This window comes from Haemaphysalis longicornis, unplaced genomic scaffold (genome assembly GCF_048455015.1).
Source record: "Haemaphysalis longicornis isolate Haplotype H1 unplaced genomic scaffold, Haemaphysalis longicornis Haplotype H1 scaffold_11, whole genome shotgun sequence".
In the NCBI taxonomy this organism is placed as follows: domain Eukaryota; kingdom Metazoa; phylum Arthropoda; class Arachnida; order Ixodida; family Ixodidae; genus Haemaphysalis; species Haemaphysalis longicornis.
This window is the reverse complement of record NW_027526214.1, coordinates 124,464,382-124,479,988: the sequence shown is the minus strand read 5'-3', so window position 1 is coordinate 124,479,988 and position 15,607 is coordinate 124,464,382. Positions and strand designations below refer to the sequence as shown.

At 47.9% G+C, this 15,607-nt stretch overlaps 3 protein-coding genes across 3 annotated transcripts; all 3 read left to right on the top strand.

Annotated features, from left to right (window-relative positions):
* Positions 1-702: 702 nt before the first annotated feature.
* LOC144160992 (uncharacterized) lies at positions 703-5,848 on the top strand. Its single transcript, XM_077692059.1, has 5 exons — positions 703-761; positions 884-949; positions 1,172-1,250; positions 2,059-2,410; positions 4,969-5,848. Exons 1-5 carry the CDS (start codon positions 738-740, stop codon positions 5,420-5,422), a joined length of 975 nt encoding a protein of 324 aa, XP_077548185.1. The 5' UTR covers positions 703-737; the 3' UTR covers positions 5,423-5,848.
* On the top strand, positions 5,712-7,982 carry LOC144160791 (uncharacterized). The gene is made up of 4 exons (XM_077691952.1): positions 5,712-5,726; positions 6,329-6,502; positions 6,565-6,667; positions 7,820-7,982. Exons 1-4 carry the CDS (start codon positions 5,712-5,714, stop codon positions 7,960-7,962), a joined length of 435 nt encoding a protein of 144 aa, XP_077548078.1. The 3' UTR covers positions 7,963-7,982.
* LOC144160993 (uncharacterized) lies at positions 7,982-11,439 on the top strand. The gene is made up of 4 exons (XM_077692060.1): positions 7,982-8,226; positions 9,761-9,932; positions 9,995-10,143; positions 10,767-11,439. The coding sequence occupies exons 1-4, from the start codon at positions 8,085-8,087 to the stop codon at positions 10,970-10,972; spliced, it is 669 nt and encodes a 222-aa protein (XP_077548186.1). The 5' UTR covers positions 7,982-8,084; the 3' UTR covers positions 10,973-11,439.
* The last annotated feature ends 4,168 nt before the right edge of the window (positions 11,440-15,607 follow it).

Genomic DNA, 15,607 nt, shown 5'->3' with positions numbered 1-15,607 from the left:
GCATCAGGCAAGCAAGGACTCTCAGAACACGTAGCTAACGGCATCATGAAATCTTCATATGCTGAATAACACAACGTCCAAAATACCAGTGAATGACTGCAAAGTTGCCTGACATTTTCCTAAAAGCTTCATATATGTAAACGGAGTAGAACTTCAACCCTGCAAACGCTACTCGCAGTTTTTTTTTTTTTGAGAGGGTAGAGTTTATGAACACAGCCTCCAAGGAGACAGCCCAATGCTAGCTAAAATTACAGGCTAACTATTACTGCAGGCCTTACTTGAAGATGTACATGGGCAAAAACTATTTGACAGAGCACAATGGATTTCAACGACTGTACACAACAAAATGAAATTTTCCTTCATTAAGATGGAGCAATTTGTGACTGATGCCATGCAAAAAACAGGCGTGCAGCTGGTATCATTGCAGGCAGTTGCAATCTGAAAGTTCATGTCGTACGTCGATGAATACATGCCACTAAGTGAGGGAGAATTTTACACTTGCTCCTAGACTTTCTCACAACCATCTCGGCATTTTTTTTTTCAAAACACAGTTGGCTCACCAGCAGAGTCAAAGGTCAGCAAAAGTCAAAGGACGACCCAGGCCTCTACCTCTCTGGTAAGAACAACATTTGATGCATGTAACATGAGCGTGCTTTGAGAAGAACCTCCACAAAACCACTTGTGTGTTACTCAAAACGCAGATACTTCACCAGGAGAATCAAGGGCCAGCTGTTGTGATGACCCGTGCCTCTACCTCTCAGGTAAGAAGTATGCGGGCTTTGAACAGTTGCACATAGATGGTGAATGTAGTTACGAAACACCATTAATATCGATGTTGCGTTACCTCATTAAAATAGCACTTTTGTTTTATATTGCTACGCAGGCTCAGGTGCTGGTGATGCAAGTGCCTGGAGCAAGTGCGAGTGCCACTGCAATCGGCCCTGCCCAGGTAAAAGCAGCTCCTCTGATGCCACTAACCTTACTGCCCTCAATGGTTTGTACCCCCGATCGTACCCTGCCCTTCATTTTTCCTTCAACTTACCCAAACTAGCATTTCATTTTCTTCGACTCCAAAGCTTCTGCTAAATGAAAGACAGTGTTCGGGGTGTGTACTAACTGCCCTTGCCTCGTCAATCAGAGGGGAGCTCACATATGCCCAATTTTTTTGTAGGGACCATTGCGGACATGCACATGCTTTGCTGAGAGGCGCAGTGTGGGCACCCAGACAACACCAGAGCGTCGATCCATCGGTAAGCTAAACAGCATAAGAAGCCTTATGGCAAAAAATGTCATATGGTGACGGAGAACTCCTAGTTTGCATTACACAACAATAACAGCACCCATTAGTGCCTGTAATGGAATCTAAGAAGTAGCAGCATGACATTCCAGAGATATTTCCTTGTGTGAACAAGCTTCTAGACACAAAGGAAGGAACAGCGCATATTTCGACGAAGGACAGACAGAAACACACCACAAGTGCTGACTATCAACCGATCGCTTTATTAAAAGTTGCGGATAATAAATTGTACACTTACTGGGAAAGATGCAACAAGCGCGTACAGAAGATAGAGGAGAAGGTTGCCTATGACTATCAACCGATCGCTTTATTAAAAGTTGCGGATAATAAATTGTACACTTACTGGGAAAGATGAAACAAGCGCGTACAGAAGATATAGGAGAAGGTTGCCTAACCTGTCAAACCATTATGATATCACTGAATTTGACATAATGGTTTGACAGGTTAGGCAACCTTCTCTCTTTTCTGTACGCGCTTGTTGCATCTTTTTCAGTAAGTGTACTATTTATTATCTGCAACTTGTAATAAAGTGATCAGTTGATAGTCAGCACTTGTGGTGTGTGTTTCTGCCTGTCCTTCGTCGAAATGTGCGCTATTCCTTCTTTTTTGTCTGACCACCAAATAGCCCAACAAGGCACCCTCTTCAAGACACAAAATATTCGCAACTGAATGCAAGTGTTTGTAATGAGTTTGGTGACGCAATCTAATTCACCCCGTGTGGTAATGCACAACTGCTGAATATCTATGGGGACATTTTGCAGCCACACAGGCCAACACCACCTTGCGGCTTCTTGTGTCGGCCAAGACACAAACTGATGCCCCTGTTGTGGAGGCAGTTCCTGGAGAAGCTGAGCCCGATTTTGAACCTGCCAGAACTTCACGAGTGGCTGCAGCAGTGGCTGTCACCCCTCTGCCGGCGAGCTTCAGGCCAGCTCGTTGTTCATCACCTCGATTAGTGGATGAGGCGACGCAAGGCACCAGAGGACAAGACATGTCGGGTGACACTACGTTGGCATCTGAAGGCGATGAGATGTGCCAAACAGATGACCCAACGTACGACCCGTCGGACTTCTCCTTGGATGCTGACTTCCCCTTGGGTGCCACCTTCAGCAGGTATTCAAGATTATGCTTTTATGGCTACTAACAGCGCCCAGAAATGAGGGACGAACAAAGAAGCAACACGCTGATTCACAACCAACACTATTGAACAATACAATTGAATTTATACTACGACAAACCAAACTGTGCATGGCAGGCGTCTGCAAGCCAGGAGGAGCAGGACCTTGTTTCATCTCACTATTCAATTTTTAAAGACGATAGTCTTTCTTGGGCTACTTAAACCCAGAAATTTTGGTCTGTCTGTATGTCTGTCTGCCTGTCCGTGACTCGATTCAGCCACCCGGGCAAAGTAAAACAAGTCCTGCGCAATAGTCTTATATAGTCACACCTAAATCTACCCGTCTAAGTCCGGTGTAGTGTTCATACTTGTCAACATTGTTGAAGAATAACAAGACATTACGCAAATATAAGACAAGAAATTGATACAGAAATGATATTTGCAGCGTTTCTTTATAAAAAATCGCAGATGATTGATTTTTGCGAAATTAAATACTTCATCACCTGCAGAAAAAAAAATTCACCCCACCGTCGCCTGCTGTCGCAAGCGCCACTATAGCTTCTTGCGCCATTTTAAGAAATCAATTAGCGACAGTTACGAAAGATCCCACTAGATAGGCTTCACGTTCTCCTTGTACCGCACGTGGATTGGGACAACGGGGTTCTATAAACGCTGAAGTAGGGCGTCTCGATTCACGTGCGTCTTTGCCGTACGGCAGCGTTGGCATAGAGGCACCTGGCCTGGTGCAGTTGAACGCGGTAAATTTAAAATGATTTAAGCAAACGTTTGGTGTTTTTACCTCAGGAGGAGCGCGCCATAAGAGAAGTAACATGGCAGGTGAGTGGGAAAGCAAAGGGAAGCAAAAGTCGATAAAGACTATAGTTTTTTGTCGACATTTGCAATGAAAGGAGCAGATATGCGGCCAATTTTTTGTTTGCTCAGCACAGTCGATGGGCAGTTTAGGCACATTGTTCCCAGAATATGGAATGCCTCAACCACCTCATGCTTTGACCTGTCTCTGAGTGATAACAGCACTTTAGTTTTATTAAGATTAGGATTCATACCTGCCAGGTTTGCCAGGATGGCATTAGGGAGATCTTACTGAGGGGGGGGGGTAGTAGCTACAACAGAATGGGTAACTTCACACACATTTTTTTATTTGCTTAACACATAGCAGGAAATGAACTGTTTCTTCGTACAAACTACTAAGAAGCTAGACCACTCAAATGTTCGACGTGGCTGACACCGCCCTTTTCAGAAAGTCCTGGAAATAGTACTGCAAGTGCAATACAAAACAGCAGGAACTGAACTGTTTTGTTGTTTCGTCTAAGCTAAGAACAAGCTACACCACTAGAGACTTGCTAAATCTTCAGAACCACCATCCAGAACGGCCGTGCTCGTGTGTAAATGAAAGCGGCGGCGGCGGCGGCGCTGCGTTTCTATAAACAGTAAACTAACAATGGGTCGAACAGGTTCACCCTCTACACATGCCCGACTACGCTTTTTAAGCACTTCACTGATAACGATGCCAATTGGTGTCGCGTTGTATTGTCAGGTATACCTCCCTCACATTGTGGCCAAACTGGGAAAAAGATTTGGCCAGACGGGTGCGTTTTCGGGAGATTTTTGTTTCGGTCGTACAATCGTACAAAACCATGAAAATTCGGGAGTCTCCCGGGAAATTCGGGAAACCTGGCAGGTATGAGGATTGCAGCAACAGTTCTAACAGTGCAGTGAGAAATGCTCCCGCATGCCTTTCCCTAGGCCACTCCTGTGCTGCATAATGCGCACATTCAAACAACGGCGTATCTCGCCCACATATTGACCGCTGCACATCAATAGCGCACTGTAAACCACACTTGTTCTGCACTGCACAAATCGTGCTTTGTGGCTTACCTTGCAGCCCTGACACCTGCTTTCTGCTTGCATCTTTCTTTTACACAGCCCAACAGACAACTTAGTTTAATGGGCGCTTTTAGTCTGTGCAAAATTCTAGGCACATAGGGGACCACAGCTAGGTTTTTTTCTTTCTGTAGTGGTTCTTGTGGTGGCTGCTTGCCGCACGTGGCAGCTCGATTTGTGTTCAAGGTGGTTCCATTCGGTGTGGTCTGCAATAAGTTTTTGTTGTGAGTCAGTGCTTGTCCTGATGCTTCTTCAACCCGCAACTATGCAGTGCTTTTAGTAGCCATGAACCAGTCCCAACTCACCGAGTTGTCCATTCTGATGCTGGTTTAGCTAGCATTGTGACTGTCGGCTGGTAGTAACAAAAAGGTGTTAACAAAAGGATGCTGCTTTTTTATGCATGCCGAAATGCACTTGGCGCAGAAATTGCTGCTTTGCCCCATTCTCAAAATTATGTCTTTTATGATCACTTTGCACCCCTAATTAAACAGCTGAAGGCTTTCTCCTGTTTGAGCACATTTTAGTTCCACAGTACCAGTTTCCGTGGTTCCAGAACAGCTAAGGCAATTGTGTATTTTAGCATTTGCGGCAAAAATGAGGGTAGTACGTGTGAGATTGAAAGGCACTAAAGTTGGTGTGCATTTTCACGCAGCAGCCACCAGCCCCAGGAGCTTCCTGTGCACGCGGAACGAAAATTTCTGGTTTTTGAAAGGTGCCTGGAGAAGCTTCTTGTACACTGCCGTGCCTGCTGCGAGAGCTGCCCATTCTGCCGAAAGTGCACACACAAGTTCACCGTCACTGGCACGCAGCTGGAGGTCGTGAGCCTGTGCTCTGTGGCCCACTCGACAACCTGGGAGAGCCAGCCAAGTGTGGGCGGCAACCCCGCCGGAAACCTCCTTCTGGCGTCGGGCATCTTCTTCGCGGGCTGCCTCGCAGCCCCAGTGCTCCGCTTGCTGGCGTCCATCAACATTCAGATTTTTACGGAGAGGACGTTCTACAACTACCACCGAGCATACTTGGTGCCTGCCGTAAATGAGGTGGGGCACTATTGCACCTTGTCTATCTCGAGCTTTTGTGTCTGGCGACATAACTTTAAAGCAGTTTAGAGGCGAATCCCTTCGCTATGTGCGAGAAATACAAAATACACTAAAACCCCTTATTTCCAACTTTTGGTTAATTTAGACGAGGCATCTGGTCCCATCCAAATTGTGCATTAATCTATGGCTGAAAACGCATTTATTTGGACAGATTCAGGCACAATTCAATTAATTTGAGCTTTCCGCGGTTCAACTAATACGTATTCGCAGCAGAAATGAAAGGCGCACCTAAAAAAAGAATGGAACGGGATGCTATCAAGCTTGTGTACTTCTCGGAGGCACAAAAGAATGCATGGCAATGGTTCACAACCAAGTGAAAGGCAGAATGTCCATCACTGTAGCAATCAGCCTAGAGAGCAACCATGGATTTCTTTTTTTTCTTTTGTTTCGAACACTCTCGTGTCATTATTTACATCGTCATCTCCGCAAAGTAAACGACAGTCACTGTTATTTCAACAGAACAAAAGTTTGGTTGCATTAACAGCTTTTTTCAGTTGTTATGACAGTACTTGCGATAATTCGGACACTCAGTTAATTTGAACATTCTCGCCACTACCATGAATAATCCAAATTTACGGAGTTTTACTGCATCTGCATATCTTTTTCGGCCAGTTGCTCGATCCCTTGCTCATGACACGAACAGTGGGTGGCAGCATAGGCGTCTGCAGGATTTGGTCTTGTGGGGGCAAACCCATTGTATTGAGGGGTAAGAGGGAGAGGGCAGGGGGGCGGGGCATTGTGTTCTAGGGTGGCTTGGGGGGGGGGGTGGCAAGTGCCCCTTTTGCACCCCCCTGCCGATGCCCATGGGTGGCAGTAATTGTAGCTTCTGTCTGCATAAAAGCTAACTATTGGAGAACAGTATCAGTTCTGGTAGTTGCTGGCTCAGACGTGTGTGTGTGGTGCCCTTGAGTGCAGGTTTTCCAAGAGAAGGAGTCCAGGCTCATAGATGACCTGGCAGGGACTGAGGTGGACCTGGCAGGTGACGGCCGCTTCGACTCTCCTGGCTTCAGTGCAACGTACATGACGTACAGTGTGCTGGCCACAGAGGTTGGCCGCATCATTCTCAGCGAGCAAATCCGGGTTGGCGAGGTAGGCCCTCCACATACGCACAGAAAAAGGTAACCTTAAACTCGGTTGCTTTTTTCCTGCAGTCAAGCGCTGTTACCTCCAGTGTCTCCATGGAAAAGGAGGGACTGAAGAGGTGCCTTGAGAAGCTTGATGCCAGTGGAGTGATGGTGCAGTCCCTGACCACAGGTAACTTGCACAGTCCCTCCTGTGTCACAGCAATGTGCAGTGGAAAATGGAAAAACATGGAAGACTAGTGCCAGTTTCATTATGACGTGCGCGACCTAAAAAAACTTGGTACATCACATCAGACCAATGTATCCTAGTGAAATGGAAAAAAAGTCAATGACATTAGAAAGGGAGACAGATGCTGCATAAGTTTGCAACTTAGTTGGCTACAACAGCTAGGGTGCAGAATCAAGAGTGCTAGTGTGGTAAAAATATGCCTATGGTCAGTACAAGTTAAAAACAGCAGCAGCATATCTATGCCGAGTCACCAAGTGACGTGCAACAGCTAACCACTCCAGTTTGGTTCTTATAGAAGCGCACAAGCCACATTAGGTTAGCAGGTGTCTTTTAGTGGTTGTAGATGGCTCACACATTTATATAGCAACTTGTTTCATCTACAGCAGCATACTTGCACCACTTAGTCTGGGTATTTTGGGACTAAGTCTAAGCTTAAATGAAGCCTTACAAGGTTTTTTGTAGCTGCCTGCTAAGGGGCATTTATAACGTGTGTTGAATGGTGCATGTGTTCAGTCAGCATGGTGCAGCTGGTCATCATCATCATTCTGGGTACTAACGACAGAGGCAGCAGTGCAGATGAGTGGCCTGGAGGCAGGAGAAGGCAATCTGTTTGATGAAGTCGATGGTGTGTGTTGAAGGGATGAGTAGTGTACTCTTCACAAGGACTAAAGGCACATTTCACTTGCGACTTGGGCACGTCACGCAACGCGTATCACAAGGTGAGGCGGTGATCACACTTGTGGCGAGTGATGATGCAACTGCATTTAGTGGAGCAGTTACCACACCTGCATGACTTCGTCAATGCTTTCGCCATTTGTACTCAAAAGAAAAAGATGTTACACTAGGGCAACAAGAGCAGGTTAAAATTACTCTAGAACACATTCTACTAACCTGGATCAGTTCCAAAAGCGTTGAATATCTGCTTGGTCATTCACTCGTCGTGTGCCTTCGCCAACAACCAAATGGCACCAAAACCAGTCCTATCTGACCGTTAACGATGGCTAACAAGTAGTGTGCTAAGAAACTGTACAAAGCTTAACTAACTTTACTGGCTCCGAGTGTAAAACAGTTCGTGTGGCTCACTTTTTTCTTCAGACCGTCACCCTAGCATCAGGCGGTACTGCAGGCTGGAGAGGCCCGGTATGAGGCACTATTTCGACATCTGGCACATCGCCAAGGGTAATTGTCCTGAACTTTATCAGCTAAGAGCAGCTGGAAATGTCGCAAGCATGGCCTGACGGAGCTCCTGTGTATCCATATCCCAGGCGTCAAGAAGAAGCTCCGTGCTGCCAGCAAAAGGCACGCGGTGCTGGAGTGCTGGATCCAGCCCATAGGCAACCATCTATACTGGGTGGCTGCAATGGGCCAAGGTGACAGCGAGCTGATCCTCAGCATGTGGAAAAGCATCTTGAACCATGTGTGTGATGTGCACACTGGCCACGACGGGCCCTTTGCTGAATGCCTGCACGAGCCCCTTGAGGACAGACAGTGGATCAAACCATGTAAGTTATCCAGCAAAAATTTGCCCCTTACGGGTTATGCTCGTGGCATGTGCTGCAGAAGCACAAGCGTGTGCACAAAATGGCTGTGTTGCCAAACTGTGCTTACATGCTCTTCCTCGGGCATTGGCTTGGCACTGTACCAGCTCTACTTTCTATCTTTCCTGTGTCTGCAGATGCCACAAAAAAAGGAAAATACACAAAGTGCTTACATGCCACCTCTTTAGTATTGTAAGGTCACGAGCTTAAAGGGACCCAGAAAAGCTTTGTGAAGATTACAATCAAATGCATTCAGGTGGTAGAACACATAACGGAGGATTTTTGAGCCAAGTGTGAGCCCCATACGTTGCACGGATAATTTTTAAACAATTTTTGAAGACAGCCCTTCTCAGCTGATGAGCGCGACGCCGCAGCGAGCCGATCGCTGCTGACGCAACGGCGAGCCGCCCCCCCTGATTTGCTATAGTGGTGCGGTAGCAAGAGAGTTAAAATGCATTTGTTCCTCTTTTTTTCTCTTTAAATTCACTGGTTAGTACTTGTGTGTTTCATCCAGTAAGCAAGGCTGCTATGCGTCACTAGCCTTTCAAAATATTCAGCAAGTGGGAAAACAGTGCAGGAGATGGAAGAAAAGTGGCGCTCTTCAAAGGACCCAGAAAAGCCTTTTGTAATAGTTACAAAAGGCCTGTATTGTCGCGTAGCACCACATCGATCAATTTGATCGATACTTTGGGAGCGCCTTTTCATTGCGTTTCAGGCGTTGCTCGAACAAGTAAAGCTGTTCGGAGTTAGATCAGAAAATGGCCTTTCAAAATCAGTTTTGTTTTCATTTTTGAACGGAAACATGATTTTTGACACGCTTTTGAAACACCTGGGTGTGGAAAAGGGGCGTGGTCATCGCGCGTCACTGCTACCAACGAAGAATGCATGTCACTCGTAATTACTTTGCACCAGCGTTTGTTTTTTGCTATGAGAGCGTGAATGGTGAGCCAGCTAACAATTTTCAATCGTCAGGTTCGCGCTCTGACTGTAATAATCCCAGAAATCGGCTGAAAATGTCAAGCAGTGCCTGGTTGGAAAGCTACTTTATGAAATATTGTGCTCGCTGTAAATGCAAAGTCAGTCATTGACAAGATGTTTTTACATTATGTGGGGGCAAATTGGTGCCTCTGATAATGTCAAACCACCAGATTTATTCCAGGGAACCACCCGAAATTGCACATTTTGAATTGGAGGTTGGGCTTCACCGCAAGACACGAGCACCGTGCGTGCTAATATTTTTTTTATATATCTGACAAACTGTTCTGCGCAATGTTTTTGAAATGTTTCCCGACAAAAGTATATTCTAATTTTTTTTTTACTATCGGTGGTTTGATTTACACAACTCTTTTTATCATTTTTTGTCGACAACTTGACAGAAATTTTGATTGATATTTTTTTTTCACAACTATGATATATAAAAACATTTTAAAAACTGGTGTTATTGGGAAGGCAGTTAAATATTCTGCAATTTGCGTTCCTGTAATTAGTGCCTCTCCAGCGTCCCGAGCTTTTGCTGCCCTCAAAGGCATCGTGGAGAGCCCTTCCCTGCTGCGTGACTTGACGCAGATAGCGCCCGCGGCCCAGACCTTCTCTCTGGAATCGTTCCACAGCGTGCTGATCCACTTTGCCCCAAAGTCGAATGCTTTCACTCAAGGGGTGATGAAAGCCAGGTGAGCTAACTATTGCAAAGTACACCGAGCCGAGCTAAGGGCTTTGCTAACTCTTTCTGCAGGACTCGGCTCGCTGTGCTCCACTTCAACGAGAACGCGTCACGGGAGCAGGCAGAGACACAGGATGGGATTAAAAGGTATAAAATCAAGTCATCCAAGTCGAGGAAGGGGCACTATACCACCTGCCCAGTCAAGGAGGACAGAAGCTACAGTAAGTGCCAGTAAAATGTTTTACTGAAGGAGCTTGCACTCCAAGTTGTTAAGAAATCACCACTGAGCCTCTAGACAGTCTGTTTTTTATTTGCTAGCCAACAATACCACCGAGGGACAGGCGGACAGTAGCACGTTCACTGTTATGACCACTTGTCTGTTATGACACATGAACAAAACTAACTAGCAATTGCGACAGCTTGTGGTTGCTTGTTCAGTAATGTTATCAGACTGCAACGTAACATTGATAAAAGGTGTCTCTGTGATGGAGGTAGGCTGTAGATAATTTCTCTGAAAGCTTGTTCAAAGCGTACAGCATTGCATGTGCACTTTACAGTACAGAATATTGCGCATGCGCTAATGAAGGTGAGACGGAGTAAGCCAGTGAGGAAAATGTTGAGTCAATCCAGGCAGGTTCGTTGCGAATAAACGCAGTTCAGTTTTACGGCTATTGTCATCCTTGCTTATTTCAGCTGCCTCACACTCAGGTTTTTTTTTCCTGGCCTTCAAAATTTCAGTGGTCGGTTTAGAATCAGGGCCAGCCTAGATTTGAGTAAATACAACAGTAAATATTACGATGCTGAATTCCTGAAAAATTGCCTGCCATGCACTGTTTGTTCACAGAATATGCGGCCGAGCTGATGATGAACGCGGTGCAACGGTGCGAGACCCAGTCGTACAGGACCAGCCGCGAGAGCACCAAGTCCCTTGCGTCTGAACAAGAGGCTGGGAACTGCACGAGGCCAGCATCAAAGGACGAAGCCAGGGAGCGCAAGGCGCAGCTAGTACAGAGCAGGCAATCTCGCTACCCCCACTCGTCCATGGCCTGAATGACCAAGAGGAAGCCAGCGTGAGCTCGCCTCACTTGATTGATTGATTGTAGGGTTTAACACACCGACGCAACGCAGGCGATGAGGCGCGCCGTATTGGAGGGCTCCGGGTTATTTTTGACTACCTGGGGATCTTTAACGTGCGCCGAAATCTCGTACACGCGGGTGGTTTTGCTTTTTGCCTCCATCAGAAAAGCGGCCGCCACGGCCAGGAATCGAATTCGCGGCCTCGTGCTCAGCAGCGCAACGCCTTAGCCACTGAGCCACCGCGGCGGGTTAGCTCGCCTCACAGGTGCGTGGCTTGGGCCTCTACCTCCAGCTTCAAGAAGACGGGCTTATCAAATGCCCCGGATGCCCCTGAAGACCACTTGCTGTGGGATGACGACAAGGAGTCTGAAGCCAACGAGGCAACGACCAGCAATGTTGGCACTGACTCGGACTAGGACTCTTCCCGCTGTCTTCTCACCTTCCCCAGACCATGAGCCAAGGAAGCCGACTGCATTTTTTTCCCTTCCAAAAGGCCGTTTTCAAGGCCAACGACGTGATGCATTTGCGAGGAACGCACTGTGCACAGTCTCCCACCCCGGTATCCTCTCAAACTCTCAGCGCAAAAACTGCGAATAAAATAAACCTATCCTCTGACTTTGAGGAGAACCTAGTCGCATTCCAGCAATAGGAACGGAAGTACCAGTGCACACTGCTGTTGGTACTGGGCGTACTATGTTCGTTTTAGCTGCACAGCAGTCCGCTGCTTTGGAGTTGTCTTGCACCACACTGGCCGATTGGAGTAAGCGGCGTTGTCTTATGTGACCGTTTGTCGAGCATAGCCCATGTTTCAAGAAACGATTACTGTAACAAAAACAGGCCAGGTGCAAATACGGTCAAAAACAAGGCAACGGTGGACACCGGTCCACAGCTCAGTATGGTAGCGCCGTTTGGGAGGACTGACGGTAAGCAAGGCTGCGGAGCCTAATGACGCACAGGAAGTTCATTTGAATATCCACCCTTGTGACTTCATGGCAGACGCTAGGTTCTCGCCTTGTGAGAAAAGATATGAGATGCCCACCATCGCCAGATGAAATGAAGGCACCCTCCAGGACGCTGCACTTGATATTTGGAATGACACTTGTTGCGTCCAAAAAAAAGGCTTTGCTAGGAGCCGGCTGGATAGGGTCTGGAAATCGGGAGTAGGCAGGCACACCGGCTGCTCGAGCCATCTAAAACTGTTTCGCGTTCTCTCGGTGAAAAATGTTGCTGTAGTCAGCAATGGCTTGGAGACGTAAAGGCTACCGTAGCAAGAATTTGCACTATAGACCGCACCAGTCCTGCTTGTGCTTCGCCCGTACTTTGTGACGCAATGGTGAAAAAATGAAAGGGAAGAAGGTGGCAAACGCCAGCTGAGAGAGCTACCAAACATGATCTTCCAGTTCAAACTATTTCGTCCATCCTTTAGGGTCCCTTGAGGGACAGGCTGCGAAGGCATTACGACTGGCTGACACTCCAAGGCCACCAACTCACACCTACCGAGCGTATCAAGTGCGCTTCACTCAGCCAAGTGACCACGGCATTGGAAAAAATTTTGGCCAAGCTAACCGTACGGGCCCCTGCAAGTGCAGTATCACCAACACACTGGATGGAAGTGAGGACAGTGCGCAGTGGGAAGAGGATAACGACAAACACGACGAGTTAGTATTGAATGTGCTACGACAAGTGCCGCAAGCGTAATAAAGTGCATGTTCTAGTCCCAGTCCACTGCCTTTTTCATTCTGCTACATTTGAGGCAAGCCGAATAAAAAAGGTTTCCTGACCTTCAAAAAGTACCAGTCTTCAAAATAGCGTGCACAGACGAGCGTCAGCAAATCGAATGCTGGGCTTGTGCAGCATATGAAAAAAAAAAGAAGGAAACGCATGCTTCCCCTCGAACATTGATAAGACAGTCAAGCGTGGCCAGATTCTGGCAACAAAACACGCAAGTAAACAACACAAGGCATGGTTCTAGGCATTACCCCCCTCAAAGCGGGCATCGACATGATGCTGAAACGAAATGGTAATCTAAAAAAAACGATAAGTCCATCCGAAGGTGGCCTGTTAAAAGATGGTGGCTTTTGATTGATTGTAGGGTTTAACACACCGACGCAACGCAGGCGATGAGGCGCGCCGTATTGGAGGGCTCCGGGTTATTTTTGACCACCTGGGGATCTTTAACTTGCGCCGAAATCTCGTACACGCGGGTGTTTTTGCTTTTTGCCTCCATCAGAAAAGCGGCCGCCACGGCCAGGAATCAAATTCGCGGCCTCGTGCTCAGCAGCGCAACGCCTTAGCCACTGAGCCACCGCAGCGGGTAAGATGGTGGCTCTCGAGGCTGCTGCAAAACTACCCAGCATTGGTCGTCATGGCTGCGTTCATGGCGCTGGTCATGCTGTCTTCACTCTTCACTTTTTCTGGCAGTAGTACAAACTTGGGTTGGAGACCTTTCTGTTGGCGGCTGGAACAAGTTGAGCTTCCTTGGCGACCTGCAGAGGGTTTAGGATGCATGTACCCAGCCCCTCTACCTGCAGATTACGAATTGCATATTCACATGAATGGCCTTACGCGCACAGCACAGAGCTTATTAATAAAGCTTTGTGAACATGAATATCTGCAACCACAAAGGAAACTGTTTTTAAACCAGCAGGTACCCTAGTATATGTCAAGCTACTAAATACAGCATGCTTACCAAGTATATGAAATTACTTACGTGACGCAGTTTTACAGGGCGGGGTATTTGAACCCCACATAAGTTTCCGACGGAAATTCCTTCCGGATTCTTGCCACTGCGCAAGCAGGAAGAACTACTCGGTTGTGCCTTCCTCGATGGCCCCATATCCATCGCGCAACCATCCTGTAGGCCACTAGCCGATAAATCCTGGAGGCAAGAAAAGTACGTACTTATTATTCGCACATAAGTCCCACACTCCAGGTTCACAAAACTAGACACTCACTTGTGTTGCTCTGTCCCTTCCTGCTCTACAAAAAAATCACTGTCCCGCAGCTCGTAAAAGACTGCTCGGAGCACGGCAGGATTCATAAAACTTTCGAAGTCCTCATGCTGCGTGATACACGCATCCTCGCTGACCTCCACGGCCTCCGGCACGGCACGGCAGCACTTGTAATCGACAGGCCCCGGTATGGGCTCGCAAAACCCACAGAAGCACCTGCACAAGCAATATTTGGCCGTTGTTACTCGCGATGCATTTTTATCAGCGAAATAGAACGATCTAAAAGGGCGAATCGGTGCACGGCTGAACCAGAAGCAACGGAGAACCGCGAGACAGTGAGTGACACGGGCGCCGCTGCTTCGCGTCCGTTCAAAAGGCATTGTGACGACTCTGGAGAATCTCAGATAACCCTGGACGGCACAAAATATTGTCAGGCGGGACATAAAAAGGGAAGCCAGAAATAAAATTACGGGGATGAAGCGCGAAGCAGCAAGCTGTAACTGCACTTTTCTGTGCTGGGAAAGTGCACGAAACAAGTTACGAATAAGGGGGTAACTACATGCAGCGATTTTGATGAGCGACACAACAAGCGTAACTCAACGGTTCATAAGTTGCGTCGGCGACAGCGGGTTCATTGGCCGCCGCCGTCACTTCAGTGCCCTCGGTCGCCTGCCGCTTCGCTCGTAAACTGCGCTTGTCGAGCCCCTCGCCAAAATCGGCCCTGCGTTTACCCTGTTACCCCTCCTTCGTTATTTCGCGAACACGTGTAACGGCGCTGCGCGAACTTGAACTTACCCCTCAGGTTCGGCGTCGGGGGCTGCTTGCGGGCTGCCTGGATCGGGCGACGAGTCGCCGCTGCTGCCGCTAGGCTCCAGGTCGACGTTCCGAGGCGGGGTGTCGCTGTATGGGTCGAAGCCCATTTCCGCGCTCATTGCAAGGAGACGCTGCTTGAGTGCCGGATCCATCAGTTCAATGATACGGCCGATTGCAAAGACGGGTCGGCAGCGATTGACGCGTGCCTAGGCGCAGGAATGTAGCTAGCGAGAACGGAAGTCGAGCGTCGCGATGTCACATGACTATTCCCAGTGTTCCCAGCTACTTTGAAAGAAGTAGAGAGGGAGGAGGAATCCATTGGCAAGGGGGGAGAGGTGCACTTAATTGCTTCTGGCGCAGCTAATACTGAATGTAGATCAATAATTCCAACGGCATTGCATCTCTATATTGGTGCTACGCGACAATACAGGCCTTTTGTAACTTTTACAAAAGGCTTTTCTGGGTCCCTTTAAGCCTCATTTTGAGAGCGGAGTGGTGGAGACAGGCTAGGCATTTCAAGGACTGCTTGCGGGTCACCTGCGCTCAACTCCAAACAGACGGCCAGAGCAGGAAGCTCTTTCTAGACAGGTGCAAGACGTCAGAGAGGACGGCGGACTGGCTCTGGAATAACCTCTTACCCCACCTACCCCGGCCGAACAAGTCTAAGGCTGTTCAAGGCAGGGTCATCGTTCTGGGGGACCAGAATCTTCCTGACCGCCACAAGAAGGTTTTGGGACTGGGTCCCAAGTTCAGCGTTGAACCCGCGTTGGAACCACCTGAGAAGATAGCCCTCACTAGAATTATTGCACCCGGGGTTCCAGAGGAAGACCGTCCACGGTTCGCC

What these genes read in the sequence shown, in the direction of transcription:
- LOC144160992 (XM_077692059.1), top strand. Translation starts at nt 738, where the DNA reads ATGACCCGTGCCTCTACCTCTCAG. An exon ending in CTGCAATCGGCCCTGCCCAG is followed by an intron (nt 950 to 1,171) that starts GTAAAAGCAGCT and finishes ATTTTTTTGTAG; the next exon opens with GGACCATTGCGGACATGCAC. An exon ending in ACCAGAGCGTCGATCCATCG is followed by an intron (nt 1,251 to 2,058) that starts GTAAGCTAAACA and finishes GACATTTTGCAG; the next exon opens with CCACACAGGCCAACACCACC.
- LOC144160791 (XM_077691952.1), top strand. An exon ending in AGCAAATCCGGGTTGGCGAG is followed by an intron (nt 6,503 to 6,564) that starts GTAGGCCCTCCA and finishes TTTTTCCTGCAG; the next exon opens with TCAAGCGCTGTTACCTCCAG. An exon ending in GGTGCAGTCCCTGACCACAG is followed by an intron (nt 6,668 to 7,819) that starts GTAACTTGCACA and finishes TTTTTTCTTCAG; the next exon opens with ACCGTCACCCTAGCATCAGG.
- LOC144160993 (XM_077692060.1), top strand. Translation starts at nt 8,085, where the DNA reads ATGGGCCAAGGTGACAGCGAGCTGATCCTCAGCATGTGGAAAAGCATC. An exon ending in CAGACAGTGGATCAAACCAT is followed by an intron (nt 8,227 to 9,760) that starts GTAAGTTATCCA and finishes GTGCCTCTCCAG; the next exon opens with CGTCCCGAGCTTTTGCTGCC. An exon ending in CAAGGGGTGATGAAAGCCAG is followed by an intron (nt 9,933 to 9,994) that starts GTGAGCTAACTA and finishes CTCTTTCTGCAG; the next exon opens with GACTCGGCTCGCTGTGCTCC.